Source organism: Crocuta crocuta, unplaced genomic scaffold, assembly GCF_008692635.1.
Source record: "Crocuta crocuta isolate KB4526 unplaced genomic scaffold, BGI_CrCroc_1.0 scaffold89, whole genome shotgun sequence".
NCBI lineage: Eukaryota > Metazoa > Chordata > Mammalia > Carnivora > Hyaenidae > Crocuta > Crocuta crocuta.
In genome coordinates this window covers 11,643,340-11,665,981 of record NW_027551559.1, presented here as the reverse complement: position 1 = coordinate 11,665,981, position 22,642 = coordinate 11,643,340, and the positions used below count along the sequence as shown (strand labels likewise).

The 22,642-nt window shown below is 43.9% G+C and overlaps 1 protein-coding gene across 1 annotated transcript in view; it reads left to right on the top strand.

Moving 5' to 3' along the window:
• Window positions 1-22,642, top strand: part of PLEKHG4B (pleckstrin homology and RhoGEF domain containing G4B) — an 82,030-nt gene that overhangs the window by 5,991 nt on the left and 53,397 nt on the right. Inside the window, exon 2 of the mRNA XM_077749410.1 lies at window positions 15,096-15,293. Within this exon, the coding sequence (XP_077605536.1) occupies window positions 15,096-15,293 (198 nt within the window). The remainder of the gene's footprint in view (window positions 1-15,095; window positions 15,294-22,642) is intronic.

Here is a 22,642-nt window from a genome sequence, read left to right as displayed (position 1 = left end):
TACTAGAATTATTTTCTTTCATTTTTTTATTGTTCATTGCTAATGTGTAGAAACACAACTGATTTTTGCATATTGATCTTTTACCCTGCAACTTTGCTGAACCCATTTATTAGCTCTAGGTAGCTTTTTTATGGATTCTTTGGGATTTGCTATATATAGGATCGTGTCATCTGCAAATCGAGATCATTTTACTTTTTTATTTCTTTTTTTAATTTTTTTTTCATTTCTAGGAGAGAGAGAGAGAGACAGCATGAGCAGGGGAGGGTCAGAGAGAGAGGGAGTCACAGACTGAAACAGGTTCCAGGCTCTGAGCTGGCAGCCAGCACAGAGCCTGACGCGGGGCTCGAACCCACGAACCGCGAGGTCATGACCTAAGCGAAAGTCGGACGCTCAACTAAGCCACCCAGCCGCCCCTTTACTTTTTTTTTATTTCTAATTTGTATGCCTTTAATTTCTTTTTCTTGCCTAACTGCTCTGGCTAGAACTTCCAGGACAGTGTTACATACCAGTGGGGAAAGTGGGCACCCTTCCTTTGATTTTAAGGGAAAAGCTTTCAGTCCTTAAGGTTAATTGTGGATTTTTATAAGTGCCTTTTATTATGTTGAGAAAGATCCTTTCTACTCCTAGTTTTCTGAATGTTTTGATATGAAAGGGTGTTGGATGTTGTAAAATGTTTTTCTGTATCATTTAGGATGATCATAGGCTTTTTCCTTCATTTTATGGATGTGATATTTTATATTGATTAATTATTGAACCCCACTTACCTTCCTGGGATGAATTCCACTTGGTCATGGTGAATAATCCTTTTAGTAATGCTGTTAAGTTTGGTTTCCTAGTATTTTTTGAGGATTTGGAATGAGTTTTATAACTCTGCTTTTATATTTTTATTTTATTTTTTTTATGTTTATTTTTGTGGGAGAGTGCTCATGTGCTCGTGAGCCTGGGAAGGGCAGTGAGAGAGGGAGACAGAGGATCCGAAGCAGGTTCTGTGCTAACAGCAGAAAGCCCAATGTGGGGTTTTAACTCACGAACTGTGAGATCATGACCTAAACCAAAGTCAGACGCTCAACCAACTGAGCCACTCAAGTGCCCCTATAACTCTGCTTTTAAATGTCATTATATTGTATGAGAATATATCTTAATGTACATTTTGAAATGAGAAATGACCTTTTTAAGCAAAAGCATTTGTATCAAAGGCAAACATATAAAATTAGTAGGAAATCTGCAGAAATTTAAAAATACTTTTTAGGACTTCAAAATGTAACTGACTAGAGAAAAATAGTCAGTAGGAGAAGGTCTGTGTGAGGTTAATCCACATAAAACATTTCAGTAGTGCCTGACACTAGAACTCACATGTCAGTGTCTATCACATTGTCATTGTTGGGTGTAAAATTAGGCATGCAAGACGTGCTTACTTCCCTTCCTGTAATATTCTTCCCCCTTAACATTACAGTTTTGTCTTATAGCCCCTGCTGGCTGTCAGCCAGGACATTAACCTTTGTATCCTTCACAGTGTTTAGCACATGGTAGGTACTCACTGAATGCACTTGGTGTTCAATGTGGAGACAGTGGCTGCCTCTCTTAGCATCTTTTTATTTTAATTAATTAATTTATTTATTTTTAGAAAGAGCACAGTGAGCATTGGGGAGGGGCAGAGAGAGGAAGAGAGAGAGAATCCAAAGCAGGCTTTGCACCCAGCAGTGCAGAGCCCAACTTGAGGCTCAAACTCATGAATCATGAGATCATGGCCTAGGCCAAAACCAAGAGTCAGACACTTCACTGAGTGAGCCAACCAGGGACGCTTCTGTGAGCACTACTCTGTGTCTCTCTTTCAAAATAACTAAATAAACTTTAAAAGAGAGAGAGAGAGGGAAGGAGGACAGACAAGGAGAGAAGAGACTACAGAAACAAGCGGTTGCTTCATTAGGACCAATGGCCACACCACCTATTATACAAATTGGAGCGCTTTAAGGGGAAAAGAAGGGTGATGCCAGGAACATAGGTGAAAACCCCAACTGCCTGGGAAATGATGGCTGGGGTTGCCAGCCTAACGGGTGCCACTGCCTTCTGGTGACAGCATTCTAAACAACAGGGGTAGGTCCCCACTGTGGATGGGGTTGGTCATTGACTGGGTGCTCTAATTCTCACTGTGAGTACCTCCGAGCCAGACTGTGCAGATATGCTGGCTGCAGAAGCCAGTAGCAGAACTGCCATGTGGAGCCAACTGGCATCCGGCCAGCAGGGGTGGATGCACTCTGCACACTCATTGTGGCCTTCCCAGGTCCAGGCCCCTGGGCACTAGGCCGGGCCACCAGTGGGAGTCACACCTCTTGTCAGTGGTTTTCCAGCATGCACCAGCACCTCCTTCCCTCTGTCCTGCATTTTTCTTTCATGCTCCAAGGGCTCCCTCTGTTCTGGATTCCAAGAGTTGGTAAGCCACTTGCCGTGCCCATTCTGAGTGTGGTTTTGGGCTTCTTCTTCTTCTTCTTTTTTTAAATGTTTTATTTATTTCTAGGAGAGAGAGAGAGAGACAGCGTGAGCAGGGGAGGGTCAGAGAGAGAGGGAGTCACAGACTCCGAAACAGGCTCCAGGCTCTGATCTGGCAGCCAGCACAGAGCCCGACGTGGAGCCTGAACCCACGAACCGTGAGATCATGACCTAAGCGAAAGTCGGACACTTAACCGACTAAGCCACCCAGGCGCCCCTTGGGCTTCTTATCCTTAGACCCAAGATCCCCAACTGTCTTGTCCAGTGCATCTTTCTCAAGCACCCACATTGGAAACCTCAGGGACCTGTTCATGTCATACACAGCCATACCTGCTAGGCATGCCTTTGTCTGGGGCCACTGTGCTTTGTGGGCCAACTCAGAGGTGACTTCCTGAGTCAGGGAGACAGTGAGAAGTGTGATTTAGTACTCCAAGTCCATCGATCACAGGCTTCTCATTAGAATAACTTGTTTGTTGTTGTTATCATGTATACAGAGTTCACATTTCCCCCTAAAAAACCCTAAATTGTGCTTAACCAAACTCCTAGTTACCTTACCTTTCTGCACACCAGTATGGCCTCATCATATGTTCCTATGAAGCCTTCCTAGCCAGAACTTCTGCAAACGTGAAGCCTTCACTCCACCTTCCTTCTGGGACAGACGAAGGTGCTTCAGTCCAGACCCAGCACCAATTCCCAAACACTCGGCCCAGTGTCGGCAGTCAGCACCTGTCCCAGTCAGGCTAAAGATTGTCTCTATCACACAGTCCTTCAGGAAAAGTACAGGAATCATTTGTAACTTAAAGTATATCTAGGGGCACCTGGGTGGCTTAGTCGGTTAAGCGTCCAACTTTCGCTTAGGTCATGATCTCGCGGTTCGTGGGTTCGAGCCCCGCGTCGGGCTCTGTGCTGACTGCCAGCTCAGAGCCTGGAGCCTGTTTCAGTCTGTGACTCCCTCTCTCTCTGACCCTCCCCTGCTCACGCTGTCTCTCTCTCTCTCTCTCTCTCTCCTAGAAATAAATAAAACATTAAAAAAAATTTAAAGTATATCTGTGGTTTTCCATTATCACCATATTGGAGCCCTCTCACCTTAATGGTTAAAGCCAGATGATTTTAGGTAGCTGGGTGCCAGCTACCTACTTTCAAGCCATATCAATCTGAGAAACACTGACCATCTGAGAGAGACTTCCAGGATGCCTGTGCTCCTGTTTTGAAGGGCTCAGGCTGATTCCCAGCTTTCATGCCAGCTGTGGCTGGGCGCCTGCTCACAGGATGCTTTGGGGAGATGTTAGGGTAACATTTTTAAACTACTGGTGCAAATAGGCAGTGGCATACTCCCACCTACCATGTTTGTGTCTACTTCCTCTTTACTTGTATTGGAATGTAATCAGAAAGTATAACAAAACCATATGTGATTGGTGATACAGGTGGGGTCTGCTGTCACATCTACAACTCAGACAAATTAGTTTCAGTCCTCCCTCAAGAGTATTCGCTGTTTCTCTGCATGAGAAAGGTGTGCGGAAGTGTGGCGAGGCCAAGTGTGTCACCTGAAGACGGGATGCCAGGAAGATGCTGGCAAGGCAGCTGGACTCAGACAAAAGGGAACTTAACTGCGGTTTTTCAGGTGGTTTTTTTTGGGCTCAATTTAAGGGTAATGTGAATAAAAAAGGACAGCACAAAACTTGGAAGACTTGTTTTTCTCTTTATATGTGAAGAGCCACACATCTGGTTGAGCTGACACGTTTCGAGTAAACTTTTCTTTCCTGACAAAGCTTTTTCTAGGTAAATTAAGCAGGAAGAAATGGCTATTATCAGTCATTCCCCTAAAGAACTGCAAGTAGGGGTTTGGGCCTTGTCTGCATGTGCCTTGTACGTAGCTCCCTCATGCTCTGCTGTGGACCAGGGCTCGATGCAGGACTCAATGTGGAAAAGTCAGGTTTGGTGTAGTAATTAGAACTGCTGGACGTTTTCAGGTTGGCATAATCTTTTCTGGTCTTGACACAGTTAAAGTGAGCAAAACTCCTTCTTGCAGCTGATGTCACATTTCAGCATGAGGGAGCCAATCTGCATTGATTGAGGTCAGTGTTGCTCTTGCACACTTTAGCACGTGCCTTCAAAGAAATAAATTCAGTCAAAATGTCTCAAGAGCCAACATTTCATTGTCAGTTTGCATTTTGTATTAAAAAATAAAAAGCTTTAATATTCTTTTAAGATGAAATATGTTGTTACCTTTGTGGAATGATTGAGGAAGTAGATTCATAGTATTCTTCCTATTTTACAAATGAAGAAACTAGATGTGTAGAAATCTCGGGGACTAAACCCCAGGTGATGTTTACAGGTGGTGTCCCCCTGACCCTGCGCTTGCCTTGGGCCCCAGGGTACAGCTCACTGCCCGGCCAGCGACAGCTCCTCTTCACCAACATAGCCACAGGGGCACCTCCATCCCTTTCCGGGGTCTGTTTCTCATCTGGCCACCCCTGTCTCCCTCCTGCCCATCCTTCTTTCTGCTTCTCCAGTAGGTTTGCTTCCCCTCTATGCTGAGGGCAGGACCATGTCTGTCTGTGCAATTACTGTGGGGTCAGCTGGTGAGCAGCAGAGCAGGGTCACTGCGGGAATGATGGGTTTCCGAGCCAGGGCAGGCCTTGGTCTGGGACCTTGTATTTGCAGTTGCTTCTGTCCTGGTAGTGACCAAGTGAACATGTGGCTCGTGGCAAGGACTGTGTTTGAGCTTCCCATGTGCACCTGTAATCACCTGATAGATGCTGGCATGAAAGGTGCATTCCAAGATTTTCACAGCTCCCTAGTTTGGGAGTTTCCTTGTTGTATATTAGGCTACTAACTGCGAAGAAGGATAATGAGGACTTTAAATGACTGTTTTTTTTTAATGCACTCAACCATGAGGAGAAATTAATAACATCCCTAGGGACAGAGCCCCCAGGTGCCACCCTCAATCACAGTCAACACATTGACTGCCACCCTCAAAGCACACATGGAGTAAAGCTATTCCTGAACAAAATCACTAACAATTAGTTGGAACTTAGGTGTTGAATCAGAAAATGGTGGTGTCAACCAAGCCCTCACTCATCCAGCATCTTCATCCAGAAATGTAGCTGTTCTGGAGCTACGATCCATGCAACTCATGAGGCAGCCGACGGAGGAGGGTGGCGGCTGCCCCTTCATGCACCCACTCATGCCCCTTGGCTGCCTTGCAAGACTTCCTTCCTTAAGGGTGGGTCAGCAAACTTTCTATGAAGGGCCAGACAGTAAGCCTAGAGGCTTTGAAGGACCATTCTCAGTTCTGCCTTTGTAGCACAGAAGCAGCCATAGGCAATGCATGGAATGAGGGTGTTTGTATTCTAATAAAACTTTATTTATGGGCACTGAAATGTGAATGTCATATAGTTTCCACATGTCTGAATTAGTATTCTTATTTTTTTTTTCTGACCACTGGGCTCATGGTTTGCTGACCCTATTGCATAGAAAGCAGCAGGGACAGAGAGCTAGGGTGACACCAGCATGCCCCCACACCTGCAGGTGAAATCCTGGATGCTCCAACTGGTGTTTAGAAGCTGAAGAGGCAGTTTTCCAAAGAACATCCACTGGAAGATTCTGAGTATATCTGGCTGAGCGAGATTCACTGGAAGATAAAACCTTATCAGTTCAAGGCAAATTCTGACATTAGGCCCCCATAGGTGGGATGGGATGCTTAGTGACATAAATGCATAATTAACATCGACTNGAGATTCACTGGAAGATAAAACCTTATCAGTTCAAGGCAAATTCTGACATTAGGCCCCCATAGGTGGCCTTAGTGACATAATCCCACTAAGCATGGGATGCTTAGTGACATAAATGCATAATTAACATCGACCTTCAGGACTTGAGTAGTTATGCCAGTCATGGGAGTCACATGTGTGAACATGGTGTAAACTGTGAAGTGCCATCTCATTTACCAGTTCTGGCTTTACAGTGTGGAGGTTTGGCAGCCACACAGTAGGCAAGTGTGTTAAAGCCTTGCTGGCTGCCTGGGAGCCACAGTGCACAGCACTCCTGGCCTCTGGAAGACGGTCTGAGAGGGAAGTGGTCTAGCCCCCACCCAGCCCCAGCAGCTGGGGGTGGTGGTGCCACGACACCTCCATTATCTTGCTGCTGACTCGGTTTCCTATCTGAGGAGGAGTGGTTGTAGAAATATTTGGGAAGTTATGTTTATATTTGTTTTATCACATAGGATTGGTTCTATTTGTGATTGTTTAATGTCAAGCCCTAGATAGGAAAGCAGGTGCCTCACAACATGATTAAAATGGAGGCTGAAATTCTCCTGGAACAGAAAAGGGATCATGTTGAAAAAAGCACTCTAGCTTCTGAGCTGGGCACATTCCAGCTGGAGGGCTGAAGGGCATGTTTCAGCACGGGAGGGTGCCGCTGCCTGTGGCCCATCCTCAGGAAGAGAGCCCCTGGCAGGCCCTGTTGGACACACAGCTGTCATGGGCCAGGTCCTCTCCTGAGGTCCCTGCTCTCAGTCCTCAGCCACCTGAAAGCTCCTCCCATGTAACGGTCAAGGAAACCATGGCCCATAGTAGAGAGTGAGCAGGGAGCACAGGTCTGCCCCATCTCTGACACAGGCAGAGACCTAGAGGCACACACAGCTGCCCCAGCTGGTGGCACAGTGAGCAGGGGTGGGAGAGAGGGTCCGCTGGGCTTCTTCCTTCAGAATAGCCTCTCACTGATGGCACCTACCAGTTCCATGTCAGCAAGTTCTTACACACGCTGTGTTAGTCTGGGAAGCTGGAATGAGAAGGAAGAACATAAAATCAGTTTTAAAAAGAAATTCGTGCAACATAAGCCACCTGGAAAGTTCTTGCTCCAGGTGGATTGGGCATCTGAGGGGAGGAAAGAAAGGGAGGGGCGCTGCAGCCAGCCTGGCAGTGATTCGAGCATGGTTCTGAGCATAGAATTACAAAGGGGAGCCGTCCCAACATGCTGGCCGGCAGAGACTGTCGCCATCTGAGTATTCAGCACTCTTAATGGATTTCCATTGTCAACAATCCTCAGCACCCACAATCCGCTGTAACGTGAACACCAGCTTCAGAATTGCTCAAGTCAGGCAACTTTGTGTTTCGTGTTTGTTTGGGAAGGTGTGTGTAAATTCACAGAAGACACTTTGAGGGTTGTGTCTTTTCTGGATTCACCTCCTGGGCCAGTTATATAAGGGGCAGCCCTGAAGCTTGAAGCTTGAAATAGTGACTTTGTTTGGAATTCTCCTAGTTTTCTTTTCTCCCTGAAAACTGGAAAAATGTTGACACCTAGACAAAGCAGAGTCTGTGGATGAAGATGCTCAGATTTGAGATGCTTCTGGAACACTCCCAGCCTGGAACACTCCTGGAGATACAGCTGAGATTGAGATATGCCGAATGCACCTCCCCGGCTGGAGGCACCATGCTGACAGGGTGGAGATGGAGTCCCGGGGTTCGCTCCTCATTCCCACCCTGTGGGGGTTGGTCTCCCTGCGAAGCCTCTCAGAACCAGCTCCAGCTCAGGATGCACCGACATGTCTGCAGGCAGCTCGGTCCCTCCAGGTGTACTACAGGACACCTGTCCAGGAGCGCTCCTGGGTAGAGGTGGTAACCCATGCCCAGGTGTGTGCTGTGGCTGTCCTGGGGAGGTAAAGGCCCTGAGCCGGGGTGTCCCCTGGGTCCATGTTCCAGGTCCTAGGGAGTGTCAGTCAGGATATGCAGGTTATGCCACATAACCAACGACCCCCCACATCTCAGTCATCAGCACTGTGTGGCCTGTGTATGCTCTGTGCCCATCATGGTCGTCACATCAGTTTTACTTTGGAGTCCAGGCTCATGGGACAGCCCCTCTGGGGTGTGACCCATCTTGTGGCAGAGGGAAAGGTAGTATATTGGAGCACGTGCTGGCTCACAAAGCCTCTGTCAGAACCCACATCTGCCACTGCTGCCACAGTTCTTTGTCACGTGTCTGTGCCTGATGCCAGTGCACAGGGGCGTGCCATCCTCCTCAAGGAGGTAGGGATTCTGTGAACAACAGCTCACCACAGAAAGCTTCTTCTCTTTTATGTCAATTCAGTACCTTACTGAAACGCGGGTGGGCATTTCCTCTGTCCAGCATTGTGGAGGCCAAATGTTCCTCAGAGGAATCTTTCCTCCATAAATGAAGTGGGATTTTAGAGCCCAGATATATTTGTGGTGAGCATTTGGCCAAATACTTCCCTGCCTCTCCCTTCTAAAGATCCTGTAGACATGTCATGATAGAAGTCCATGAATGTGCAGGGAAAGGGCCACATGGTGAACAGCCCAGAAGCAGACCCCAGTTTCGGAGATGCACTACTAGAGAGCAGCTAAGTGCTAAGTAAGCAGTTCTGTGCTTGAGAAAGAAGACTTACCTTAGAAAGGCTGAGGACTGTCTGAGGAAGGTGTGAAGTGAGCTGCAATGGCCCAGGGGTCAGAGCCTGGGGAGCGCTGGTCAGAGAAGCCCCAGCTCTCAGGTGTCAGACATAGCTGCCTGGGCCCAGGAAGGGCTTGCAGGTGGTGGCTGGGTCACCAGTGGGGCCAGGTGGAGAATCAGCCTGAGATGCTGACCCGCATGGAGATGTAGACAGCCTGGATGTGGACGGGCTGGCACATCAGGCCAGAGGACAGGGCTGGGCTTTCTAGACATGTTTTCTTTGACTCAAAAGTGGTTCCTGGGTCTGTGCACACAGGAAACCAGAGATGGCCATCAGGCCTTCAGGAAGGGCGTCTGAGTGGCTGTAACCGGGTCGGCTACTGAGAGCAAGCCTCCTGGGGAGTGTGGGTTTCACATCCAGCCCCCACAGGGCCGAGAAAGTGGCTATTGATGGAAAGTGGGGCAGCGCTAGGCCTGACGTGGGTGTCCCTCCTGTCCTAGGCCCCTGTTTGAAGGCAAGCTGGAGGAACAGCCCCGCTGTCCCATAGTGGTGCCTGCTGCTACTCGTACATCCTGACTTTTGTTTCTAAAATCTGACCAGAGGCAAAGGCCATAGTGGTAAATTTAAAGGCTGCCCTGACCTTCTGGGTAGAAGTATCTGGGTGAGTGCTCCCCTCCGTCCCTCACTCTGTATGGTCCCACCCCAGGCTACAGCATCTGGGGTATCACTAGGAGCTGGTCATGGGGCTGCAGAATGAGATGAACTCCCACACGAGATGAAAGGCTTTTGTGACCACTGCCCCCACCCCAGCCACGCACCTCAGCCTTGCCCTCGATCTCTTTGCTGTTTACACCAACATCAGCGCCCTGTCAATTTTCAGAAAGAGACCGCATAACTGGGTCCCAGAGAAGCCCCCAGCCTGGCCAATGGCCGCAGAGAGGATGGTGTTGCCTTACTGCAGCTGCTTAGCTCTCTCCTAAGCCCACCTGAGACCTCCTCCCAAGTGTCCTGTGGTCCTGTCCTACACATACCCTACTGTCCCCAGGGCGCAGGAGCCCAAATATAGAAGGATCACTCACAAGATTGGGCAGCGGGCTTCTTTGGTCATTGGGAGTAGCTGCAAGGAAGGTGTCTCTGGTGTGTCTGCACTGAAGTCTTTGATGTTCCTGTACTTTCTGTTCCTGTTGGGACATGAGGGGGCTCAGCCACGAGCTTACAGCTATGCAGGAAGGGTGGGGTGAAGGTCTTGGAGCCCAGATTGTGCACTGCCTGCTGGGGGACCTAACTATCTAGCAGTCTCTCATCTTAGGGTGCCCTTTCCTAAGAGGCAGCAGTGGTCCCCACAGTAAGCGCTGCAGGTCCTCTGGGCAGGTCAAAGGATCCTGACGTCCAGGCCTACCTACCCTGCCAACAACCACTCCCACAACTCTGTGCCTTCAGTCATCTTTAGGGATGTTACATTTGAGTGAAAATGAGAGCACTGATGGGCAGTCTTTGCCAGGCCAGCCTCAGCCCACTCCCCCACCCCCCTTCCTGGCCTGCCAGGCCCTGGATGGGGCGCCCCTGCTGTTTTCTTGCCTTATTCATCAGCTGGTCTTCTTTAGCTCCACACGGTCCTTGAAATGAGAATTACCTTGGCTTTGACATTTAGCATATTACCTGCCCCCTGGGGGGATGAAGTATGCCATTTCCAGCTGATGCATGTCTTAGAACCAAGCAGCCAGGTGTCTTTCTGGCATCTCTGAGACTGGCCCACACAGGGTGGGCACCGATGGGCCTGTGGATCCCCAGCTTCAGTCTTCTCATCTTCAGGACATGTGAGGCCTGGAGAGTTGCAGAGAGGGGCCGTACACTGAGGCCAGATCATCTCCTGTGGACTAGGTGCCAGGCAGAACATGCTTAGTCATGGGATGTGCAGGCATTGTGAGAGACAAGGGTATAGATTTAAAAATTCACCCTTCTTTCAATAAAATTTTACCCAAATTTAGCTGGGAAAATAAATCCTTCATTGAAGAGTAAAGCCCTACAATGTTGCTCCAGACATAATTTTTTTATTTAAATGCAAATAACAACACACCGATTCATAGTTCAGCAAAATGGTAATTAAGTGCTTTATACCAGTATTATGTCACCAATCCACCAACATACACCTGCAGAGAATCATATCCTAAGCCACAGTAAGGTTTAGGATCAAGTAAACAAACAGGCAAAGGTCCTAGTTTTAAAGTTAGCCTTTGGTTGAAACGGGAATCCTGAGTTATATCAGGAGAAGAAATCAACCATCGACAAAGTGATGACATCTGCCGTTGTCTGCTTTCCTCCCTCCTGTTTCTGCACGTCCTGATGGTGTGCCAGAATGAGTGAATGGGTGAGTCACACCTTACAGAAGGAGTGCGCACAGGCTGAACTGGTGACAGGTGCCTGCACAGGCTTTCTCTCTGACCTTGAGGCTGCTCCCTTCTCTTCCTGGACACCCAAAGGCAGAGGAACTGCTCTAAGGATTTGCCTCCAGTATTTCTCTTGGCTCACTATGGCTTTACTCACACACACACACACCTTCAGATGCCTTCACACAATGGCATTCAACACATACTTTTCCTCACATACACAGTTTCCCTCACACACGCTTTCCCTCTTACACTCACTTTCCCTCAACACATTTTCCCTCACACCCTTTCCCTTTCATACACACTTTTTTACATACACTTTCTCTCACACACACTTTCCCTCACATACTCTTTTTCTCTCACACGCTTTCCCTCTCACGTACACACTTTCCTTCACACACAGTTTTCTTACACACACTTTCCCTGACACACATACTTTCTCACACACACTCTTTCACACATACTTTCTCTCTCACACACATTTTCCCTCTCATACACTTTTCCTTCACACACAGTTTTCTCTCACACACACTTTCCTTGACACATACACTTTCCCACACACAGACTTTCCCTCACACATACTTTCTTTCTCACATACGCTTTCCCTCGCACACACTTTTCCTCTCACATACACACTTTCCTTCACACACACGTCTTGTTTCACACACACTTTCCCTCTCATATACACTTTCCCTTGCATACAATTTTCTCTTACACACACTTTCCCTGACAAATACACTTTCACTCATGCACATTTTCTCACTCTCACACACACTTTCCCTCTCACATATACACACTGTCCCTCTCACACACACTTTTTTTCTCATATACACTCTTTCTCACACATACTTTTCCTCACTCACACACTTTGACTCACACACACGTTCCCACACACAGAAATACTTTCCTTCACACACATACTTTACCCAACACGTACTTTCCCTCTCATACACACTTTCCTTCACACACACTTTCTCTCTCACAAATACTTTCCCTCACACAAACACTTTACCTCACACACACACTGTTCTCACACACACTTTTCCTCACACACACACACCCATCTCTGCACACACATTTTCCTTCATACACAAACTTAGCTCTAACATACATATATTCTTTCTAGTAAACATCAGGGAAGAGAATACTATACAGAGTAAATATTCTAGATGTTTGAACTCCATCCTTTAACATACCAAGACAATGTCCTCTTTAAACATTTCTTATGGTGGGGCACCTGGGTGGCTTAGTCGGTTAAGCGACCGACTTTCGCTTAGGTCATGATCTCGCGGTTCGTGGGTTCGAGCCCCGCGTCGGGCTCTGTGCTGACTGGCAGCTCAGAGCCTGGAGCCTGTTTCAGAGTCTGTGTCTCCCTCTCTCTCTGACCCTCCCCTGCTCACGCTGTCTCTCTCTCTCTCTCCTAGAAATAAATAAAAATATTTAAAAAATAAATAAATAAATAAACATTTCTTATGGAAATCTTTCTAAAATATACTATATTCTTACATGTTCTCTTAAGCCAAATTGAATATATTCAGGTAATTTGATTCTGTTGTAATGTGATAATTTCTACCTCTCTGCTCTCAGGGTCATATATGTATGCCTCCCCCTCTTATAATTTCTGGGTCTTGAAAATACTAAATTGTTAGAGTTGTGTGCAGGTGGGAATGGTTGGCTTGTACTGTGGACATGCCACACTGCTGTGTCTGAGATAGCCCTTCAGGTTGTGTCCACCCCAGTCATGCAGTCTGCTTATTCGTCAGTGCCTCTCTTCCCAAGAACAAGATTGGCCACGATCTGCAGAGTGATTGGAGAGCTTGTGAGACAGTGGCCTTGAGTGCACCATCATGCTCTGGCTGTTCTTGGTCATCAAGTGCCCAGAGAGGCAGGTGACAGGACACAGTAGCAAAGAAGAGTCTAGAGAATGTGTTCCCTCTGGCTTGTCCAAGACTTCCTTAACTTATTTAATCTGGGAGATGGCCTCTGGGCAGGTAAACAGCTTCTCTTGGGCAGCTCTTGCCTGGACCAGGATCTGGGTGGGGATAGCACCCAGGAAGTGGGAGCTGGTAGAAGAGGTGTCCTCTAGACCAAGTGTTGGGGCCTGACTCAGTCATGACAGGAATCAAAAGGCAGAGAAGGAGCTAGGGAAGCTGTGAGATCCCAGAGATCTCAGCAAGTATCACCCCCCTTTTCCTCACATTAGGCAGTTTTCAGAAGATGCGTGGGTGGGGCAGAGGCCAGGAGACCTGCTTGGAGGCTACTAACCACGGATAGACACAAGAATGAGGATACATCTTCGAGTCTGGAGAAAGAGTGGGCCTGGACTTGGGTATCTGGGCAGCAGGAAGACATCTCTCTTTGGGAGGGTCCAGAGCTTGCATTTTATTTCCTCCAAAATAGGTCATTAAAGACATGACCCTTCTACCTTTGCCAGTTTCTTGTATCACAATTAAGCATTTGCTTCAGATCTTTGTGAGGTACATCATGTCTAGAGCATGATTCCTGCCCCTGGCTCAAGACCACCTCCATTCTTCTTATGGGCTGGATATTTACTGGTGGCTCAGGTGTGATTTGAGTTTTTAGACATTAGACTGACAACCCTTGGTAGTTTTTGGATACAATTACTATTTAGATAATTCCTACTGAGTGAGTGACCCTGTCTGGTGGGGAGAGCCAGGTATATGGAGGGAGGAGAACAGACAGACATGAGGAACCCTTTGTCAGTGTGGGAGCTCCAGAGGATATCTAACCAATGCCTCACCATGCTGACATGGTGTGGTGGGAGTTACCAGAAGCTGAACTTTCTGCAGCACACACCTCCCTGGTCACTGTACGGCTTTACCTTTCAGTCAGGACAGACAGCCTGGGTCCTTATCCACTCCACTCACTGTTTTATTTTCTGTTTCCTGTAGCACTAGCAGTTCAGAGGAGTCTCAGATATATAACTGTTGTCCCTTTAAAAATCAATTTCACAATTTTAACCTCTTTGACTTTTAACTGTTATTTGTAGCCTTGCATTTCTTTTCCAAACAAATGAACCTTGTGGTATTTCCTCAGGAAATGTTGCATCTAAAAATAGCTTTAAAAATCTTTTAAACTAAAAGCATTCTGTCTTTACATAAAAGCTTGTTGTATCAAAATATGAAGAAGAAATCAGGTACCAATGATACTGTTTTCAGAATGAATGAGTGGGTATAATTCTGTGATTTTGATAAAGGATGCCTTAATGGTTTTGTTTAAATTAAAAAAAAAACTTATCAGCACAATTAAAATGTATTCATTGTAGATAAACTTTTCTGAGTATTAAATTACATGTGGACCAGCTCTGTCCTTGCCACAGGGGCCTCCCCCAATCCCTTCAGACCCAGGAGTACCAGGGAAAGGGAGGGCCCCTGAGAAATTCCACATGCCCACAGAAACCCTAAAATACAGCATTTTCAGGTGCACATTTCAGAATTTAATGGGGTGGAACTTGATTGTGCCTCTGGTGACAGCAGCAACAACCTCACTTACAAAGTGTTAGTTAGGGTTCCCCTCTTAGGCCAATGGGTCAGGTCTACCTACTGAGGCCATGGGCACTTCCTCAGTGTGCTTCTGCTGTGTGACAATGTGAAGGGCCAGCAGATTGCTCCAAGAGGAACTCCCCACTATGCTAAGGATTTGCTTGCACCTTCCTGTTCCACAAAGACAACTCACATACCCAGACATAAGATAGAGCCTGTAAAGTGGACCCTTACATACCCAGCCAGTGAAACTCTCCTCTGTGCTTGTCTCAATCGATGTCTTAACTTACCCAATCCTCTCTTGCATTTCAGGATCTGGAATCCCTTGACACCTATATCCAGAACACACTGTCTTCCCTCTACCCACCTTTTGAGGCCACAGCAGCCACTGTGCTCTGGCAGCTATTCAGTGTGGCTGAGAGGCTCCATGGTGGGGATGGGCTGCGCTGCCTCACTGACTTCCTCATCCCAGCCAAGAGGGTCCTACAGCACCTGCAGCAGGAAGCCTGTGTGAGTACCCACCCTGCAGGGGCCAAAACCTGTGTGAGATCCTCTCCTCAGGGGACAGAAGCGTGTGATGGTTTTCCCTGCAGAAGGAAACCTAGAAGACCCTCTCCTGCAGATAATGCCTTCCTGTCCTTGACTGTATGGAAGAGCTAGGCCAAATTGTTACTTGGTACCTGGCAAATATTTAAACCAAGCTCATGGAATTTTAGATCTGGGGAAATATACCACTGATAGAGGCAAAGGAGAACATGAAATTAAACTAGCAATTAAAGCAGAAATAACTCAAGTGAGCATTTGTTGTTCTCTGAAAGTAAGCTGTGGGATTAACCTCAGATTTTCATAGAGTTTAATTGAATAAATGGAGAGATCTTCACAGTCCACTCCAGGTTTTGGGTCCATAATGTTACTGGCTCAGTTTCATTCCTCTGGCTTCTGGCTCCTTTTTTCCATAGTCCCAAATGATGAGTGAACTAATGCTTTGTGTTCCAGAAACAGGCATTGCAGGTAGCCCACTCTGGGCACAGGTATCCATTCGGGTTCCCCCAGTGAACTTTCACCAGTCTTCAAACCCAGCTTAATAAATGTCTTGGGTGCTTTTTTTTTTCCTTCTGGGTGGTATTCCATTGTATGGAAAATACTGCAATTTGTTTACTCATTCATAGGTTAATAGACATTTAGGTTGCTTCCAGTTTTAGAATATTATGTATAAAATTACTACCAATATCTGCATACAAGAATCTGTGTGGGCTTCCATTTTCCTGGGTAAATAGCTACATGTGTGATTGCTGGGCCATTTCCAGACTCTTCTCCAAGTGGTTGCACCTTGTGCAGTCCCATCAACAGCATTGGAGAGCGCCAGTTGCTTGGCATCCTCACCCAAACCTGCTATTGTCAGCCTTTTAAATTCTAACCATTCTCTTACATGTGCAGTGGTGTCCTGTTGTGGTATTAGTTTGAATCTCCCTAAAAACTACAGATATTAAGCATCTTTTCCTGGACTTACTTGCCTTTCATATACCCTATTTGTGATGTGTCAATTCCAATCCTTTATGCAGTCTTAAAAGTGGATTGTTGTCATCTTTTTTTTTTCATTAAAATAACTCTATTTTTTTAAATAATCAGATAACTCCAAATATATAAGGTCACAAGAGCAGATTTTTGTCTGCAAGGGCCAATGGGACAAGGCAAGTACAGCACACAGGGAATAACATTTAAGAAGGTACTTGCTGCCAGATTTCTGCAATGTCTTATTGAGTTGTAAGAGTTCTTTATATATGTTAGATACAGGTTCTTTATCATATATACGGTTTGCAAATATTTTTTCCCATCTGTAGCTTACCTGTTAATTTCCTTAATATTGTTAAGGAAATTCCTTAATATTGGTGAGGTTTTTCTATTTTTTTTTTGTTTTGTTCTCTGTGTCGTAAGGACTTTACTTTTATGCCTAAGATCCATTTTGAATTAAATTTCTGTATATAGAGTGAGGTAAGTATCAAATTTGTTTGTCTTTGCATGTCTTATTTATCCAACTGTTCCAGCACCATTTGCTGAAAAGACCATCCTTTGTCCATTGACTCACCCAGGTAACTTTGTTGAAAGTGAATTATCACTAAAAGTATGAATCTGTTCCTGGATTCTGTTTTGTTCCTCCTGATCTATAAGTCTCTTTCCTCTAGTAACATGGTTTTGATTACTGAACCTTTATAGTGAATCCTGAAATCAGCTGGTGTAAGGCCTCTAACTTTGTTCTTTTTTTCAAAATTGTTTAATTATTCTAGTGTCTTTGCATATCTGTAAAAAATTTAGAATCAGTTAATTTATACAAATCATACTAGGAGTTTTAATTAATATTGATTTAAATCCATAGATAAATTTAAGGGAGAAGTGTCTTGGGATATTTTTATTGTAGGTTATTTTTTAGGCAATCTTAAAACTAGTGGCAGACAAGTTGTGGGTATATGAGAGCTGCTGTAGAGATTCATGGCTCAATCTTAAAAAGTACATTTGACGACTGCCTGGTGTGTGCCTGTCCTGCTCACACCTGCCCTGGCAAGAATGTTGCTTAAAGCCTCGCTTCACTGTGCTCTGGGTCCCTGCATCCCACCTGTGACTGGGTCAGTGAGCTTATTTCTCACATTTCGCAAATTTGGGATTTAAGACAACAAGCTACTTTGCTTTGTTTTAAAGATGGAGGGATGCCTCAAGAAACAAGCAGAACTACACATGGTGGAGAGTCCCAAATACCACTACCAGTAGCGAAACAAAATAATCAAACACTCAACAAGAGAAACCAAGAGACACCATCCAAGGAACACTTCCTGAACAGACAGGCCCTGAACAGTCAAAAGAGCCCTCTCTAATACAGCAGAACTCACAGGGGCCGAGTGTACAACAAACTTTTAAAAGTAACAAGAGATAGAAAGCTTACCAAAATGACGAAACAGCAGAACTCTCCTCCAAAGAAATTCCAGGAAGAAATGACAGCTGGAGAACGGCTCGAAACAGATATAAGAAACATAACTGAACAAGAATTTAGAACAATAATCATAAAATTAATAGCCGGGCTTGAAAAAAGCATGGAGGACATCAGAGAAACTATGGTTACAAACAATATCGAGCTTAAAAATAGTTATGGTGAATTTAAAATGTGATAAATGAGATACATAATAAACTGGAGGCATCCAATGCACGGATTGAAGAGGCAGGAAGGAGAATAAGTGATTTAGAAGACACTATTATAGAAAAAGAAGAAACTGAGAAAAAGATAAACTGATCCAGGAACATGAAAGAAGAGTTCGAGAGCTCAGCAATACAATCAAATGGAACAATATCCGTATAATAGGAATTCCAGAAGAGTAAGAGAGAGGGAAATGTGCTGAAGGAGTCCTGGAGTAGCTATACTTATATCAGACAAACTGGACTTTAAATTAAAGACAATAACAAGGGATGAAGAAGGGCATTATTTAATAATTACAGGGTCTATCCATCAGGAAGAACTAACAATTATAAATGTCTAGGCACTGAATATGGGAGCACCTAAATATTTGAAACAATCACAAACAGAAACAATCTTATAGATAAGAATGTGCTAATAGTAGGGGACTTTAATACTCTGCTTACAGCAATGGATAGATCAACCAGACAGAAAATCACTAAAGAAACAATGGACTTGAATGACACATTGGACCAGATGGATTTGACAGATATATTTAGAACTCTACATCCTGAGGCCATGGAATTCACTTTCTTCTCAAGTGTATAGGCACATTCTCCAAGATAGATCACATACTGGGACATAAAGCAGCCCTCAATAAATAAAAAATAATAGAGATCATACCATGCACACTTTCAGATCATAATGCTTTGAAACTTGAAATCAATCACAGGAAGAAGTCTGGAAAACCTCCAAAAACATGGAGGTTAANGAATGCTGACAACAAACTGAGGACTGATGGGTTTGGCGGGGAGGGAGGAGACAGGCATGGGGGAGGGCACTTGTGGGGATGAGCACTGGGTGTTATATGGAAACCAACTTGACAATAAACTATTTGTAAAAAAATTATAAAAAGAATTAAAATAAATAAATAAAAGAAATACAAAAAAGTACATTTGATATTAAAAAGTACAAAGATCTTAAAAAGTAAGATCTTTATTAATCAGTACCTTTTATTATTCCATTGATATTGAAGTAGGGCTTTAAAAAAAAACTACCACCGGACTACTTTGATTTATTAAATTCTTTGAATGTCTTTTAGCTAGAATGACTATGGTAGAGAAATGGCCAATGATATCCTAGATTTGATTCTTTGTATGAAGTGGTCTACACAGAGGATATTTTCCTTTGTGAATATGTACCTTTTGCACATTTAAAGGGTATTGACTGATGAGGAACAGAGATAAACAACAGCACAAGGAACAAAAACGCCTGTCTCCTTTCAAAGGTGTGTTTTGGAAAGGTATTTTGACCTAATGTTTCACCTTCTTTCTTCTGTTACATTTCTTTTTCCTTTCATTTTAATCATAAGTCATCTGCTTTCCCATTTACAATATTGCTTATTATCTGAAAAAGCCATGTGAATACTACTACTCTTTAGTATCAACACATATTTACAAATATACAATTTAATCAGCACAAAATGAAATTTTGGATAACCTTACTATTTTCATATTTATATTGCTTTTTACTTTTGATTAAAGAAAATAGGGGCGCCTGGGTGGCTTAGTCGGTTAAGCGTCCGACTTTCGCTTGGGTCATGATCTCGCGGTTCGTGGGTTCGAGCCCCGCGTCGGGCTCTGTGCTGACTGCCAGCTCAGAGCCTGGAGCCTGTTTCAGAGTCTGTGTCTCCCTCTCTCTGACCCTCCCCTGCTCACGCTGTCTCTCTCTCTCTCTCTCTCTCTCCTAGAAATAAATAAAAATATTTAAAAAATAAAAAAAAATAAAAAAAAAAGAAAAGAAAAATTTTATCATCTGTATGACATAGGAGAAAATGAACTTATTTCAACACCTGTGCATATAAACATATCATAGTTACTATAGATCACTGCAGTTTTTATTTATCTTCTATGGTCTAAGTATGTGGCTTGAAGAACATTACTAATCATACTAATAGTTTCTTGTATTATTGAGATTTCAATGACCACCATTCTTCCATCCCTCTGTAGATACAAGAAATGTTCAAAGTGATTCATCAGCTTGTTTGTGACTTTCTTTCATCACAGTTTGGGTCAAAAAATGTCTGGAGAAGTTGAAGGTAATCAGTAAGATATAGACATAGAATGTTTGCATGATGAGGGGAAGCAGGAGCAGGGGATTACAGTAAAGAAGATGAAATCAGGGGGCCTGGGTGGCTCAGTCAGTTGAACATCTGACTTTGGCTCAGGTCATGATTTCATGGTTCATGGATCCGAGCCCCGTATTGGGGTCTGTGCTGACAGCTAGCTCAGAGCCTGGAGCCTGTTTCGGATTCTGTGTCTCCCTCTTTCTCTGACCCTCCCCTGCTCACGCTGTCTCTCTCTCTCTCTCTCTCTCTCTCTCTCTCTCTCTCAGAAATAAATAAAACATTTAAAAAAAAAAAAAAGATGAGATCAAATGGAAGCCAGAAAGGAGGGAACAAACAAAACGAAGGTACAGGAATAAATAACACAACAAATATAACAGGATGAAAACAAAGTTATTAAATGGTAGCCCAGCAAAATTCCAACCAAAGATAACTGGTGTAGCAATAGTCATAAAAAATTAAATATAGTAAAAGGCAAACTGCATTATCAAGGTTAAAGCAGATCATTGAGTAATAATACCAATAACAACCAGGAATATGTAACAATCTGTAAACACGTAACAACGTAGCCTGACCTGTTTGGCACACAAACTGAAAGAATTAGAAGGAGTAAACATAATCATAATGAGAGATCTCACCTCTCTCCAAAGCAAATAGATGAGAAGACTCCATATTACTTAAGATATGTGTCTGAACACCTGATTCCTCTCTTCCATGAATGGGCATGCATGGAGTACTGAAGCCAGTCATCTTAAAATACACATCCTTCCCAAACACACATGGACATTTTCCAGAATTAACCAAAATTTGATAAAATTCTGGTCAAATTTTACAATTAGAGGATATACATTTACTTTAAGAATGTATACAACTTGAGAATATTAAAGAGCATACACTCTTCTTAAGTGTGCATGTCCATTTATTGAAATTGACCAGAACTGACTATTAATCATAAGGTAGCAATAAATACCAAAGAATTGATATCTAAAGACTGTAGTGCAATAAAACTACAAATCAATAACAATAACACCTGTCCATTTGGAAAAGTGTACATATACTCCTACATAGAGGAAGGGTCAGAAAACAACAGAAATTGACAAAACATTTAGGGCCAATGAATAGGTAAGCCCTATTTCTAGTTATGGTGTAAAACTGTGTGAGAGACTTTAACTCTTGCCAAAGCAACAAGAAAGCCCTACATAAACCAAAACAATTATACTTTCCTTTAAAACCATCCAAGAGCTGTGGATACATAGAGATCTAAAAGAACTAAATTATAGAGAGATATGACTTCCTAAGTGAGCAAGAACAGAAGACACTTTCAAACCTGGGACCAGTTACTGAGACTCCAGGGAAGGTGGGTGGAAGAGCAGCCTAACAGGGAAGGAAGGACCATCTATGCTCAGAGGAGGAGAAATTGAACTTTAAGAAACCTCAGGGCTAGTCTCACATTTAGGTCCTTAATTCATTTTGATTTTATTTTTGTGTGTGGTGAAAGAAGTGATCCAGTTTCTTTCTTTTGCCTGTTGCTGTCCAGTTTTTTCAATACCATTTGTTGAAGAGACTGTTTTTTTCTCATTGGATATTTTGTCCTGCTTTGTCAAAGATTAATTGACCATATAATTGTGGGTTTATTTCTGGGTTTTCCATTCTGTTCCATTAATCTGCGTGTCTGTTTTTATGCTGGTACCACGCTATTTTGGTTACTACAGCTTTGTAATATAATTTGAAGCCTGGAATTATGTTACCTCCAGGTTTTTGTTTTTTTTTTTTCTTTTTCAAAGTTACTTTGGCTCTTGCAGGTCTTTTTTTGTTCCATACAAATTTTAATATTGTTTTAGTTCTGTGAAGAATGCTGTTGGTATTTTGATAGAGATTACATTAAATTTGTAGCTTGCTTTGGGTAGCATAGACATTTTAACAATACTTCTTATCCCTCCCCCAATATCTTGTCCTATGCGGTAATAATATTTCTTCTTACAATCCATGAGCATGGGATGTCTTTCCATTTCTTTGTGTCATCTTCAATTTATTTTTTTAATGTTTATTTATTTTTGAGAGAGAGAACATGAGCAGGAGAGGGGCAGAGAGAGAGGGAGACATAGAATCTGAAGCAGGTTCCAGGCTCTGAGCTGTCAGCACATAGCCTGGCAAGGGGCTGAACTCACGAACCGTGAGATCATGACCTGAGCTGAAGTTGGACACTTATAACTGACTGAGCCACCCAGGCACCCCCATCTTCAATTTCTTTCATCAGTGTTTTATAGTTTTCAGTATATAGGTCTTTCACCTCTTTGGTTAAGTTTATTCCCAGACATTTTAAAATTTCTGGTGCAGTTGTAATGAGATTGTTTTCTTAATTTCTGTCTGCTGCTTCATTATTAGTGCATACAAATACAATGGATTTCTGTACATTGGTTTTGTATCCTGTGACCTTACTGAACTGGTTTCTCAGTTCTAGTAGTTTTTGATGGAGTCTTTAGGATTTTCTGTATGTAGTGTCATGTCATTTGCAAATAGTGGAAGTTTTACTTCTTCCTTTTGGATTTGGATGCCTTTTATTTCTTTTTTGTT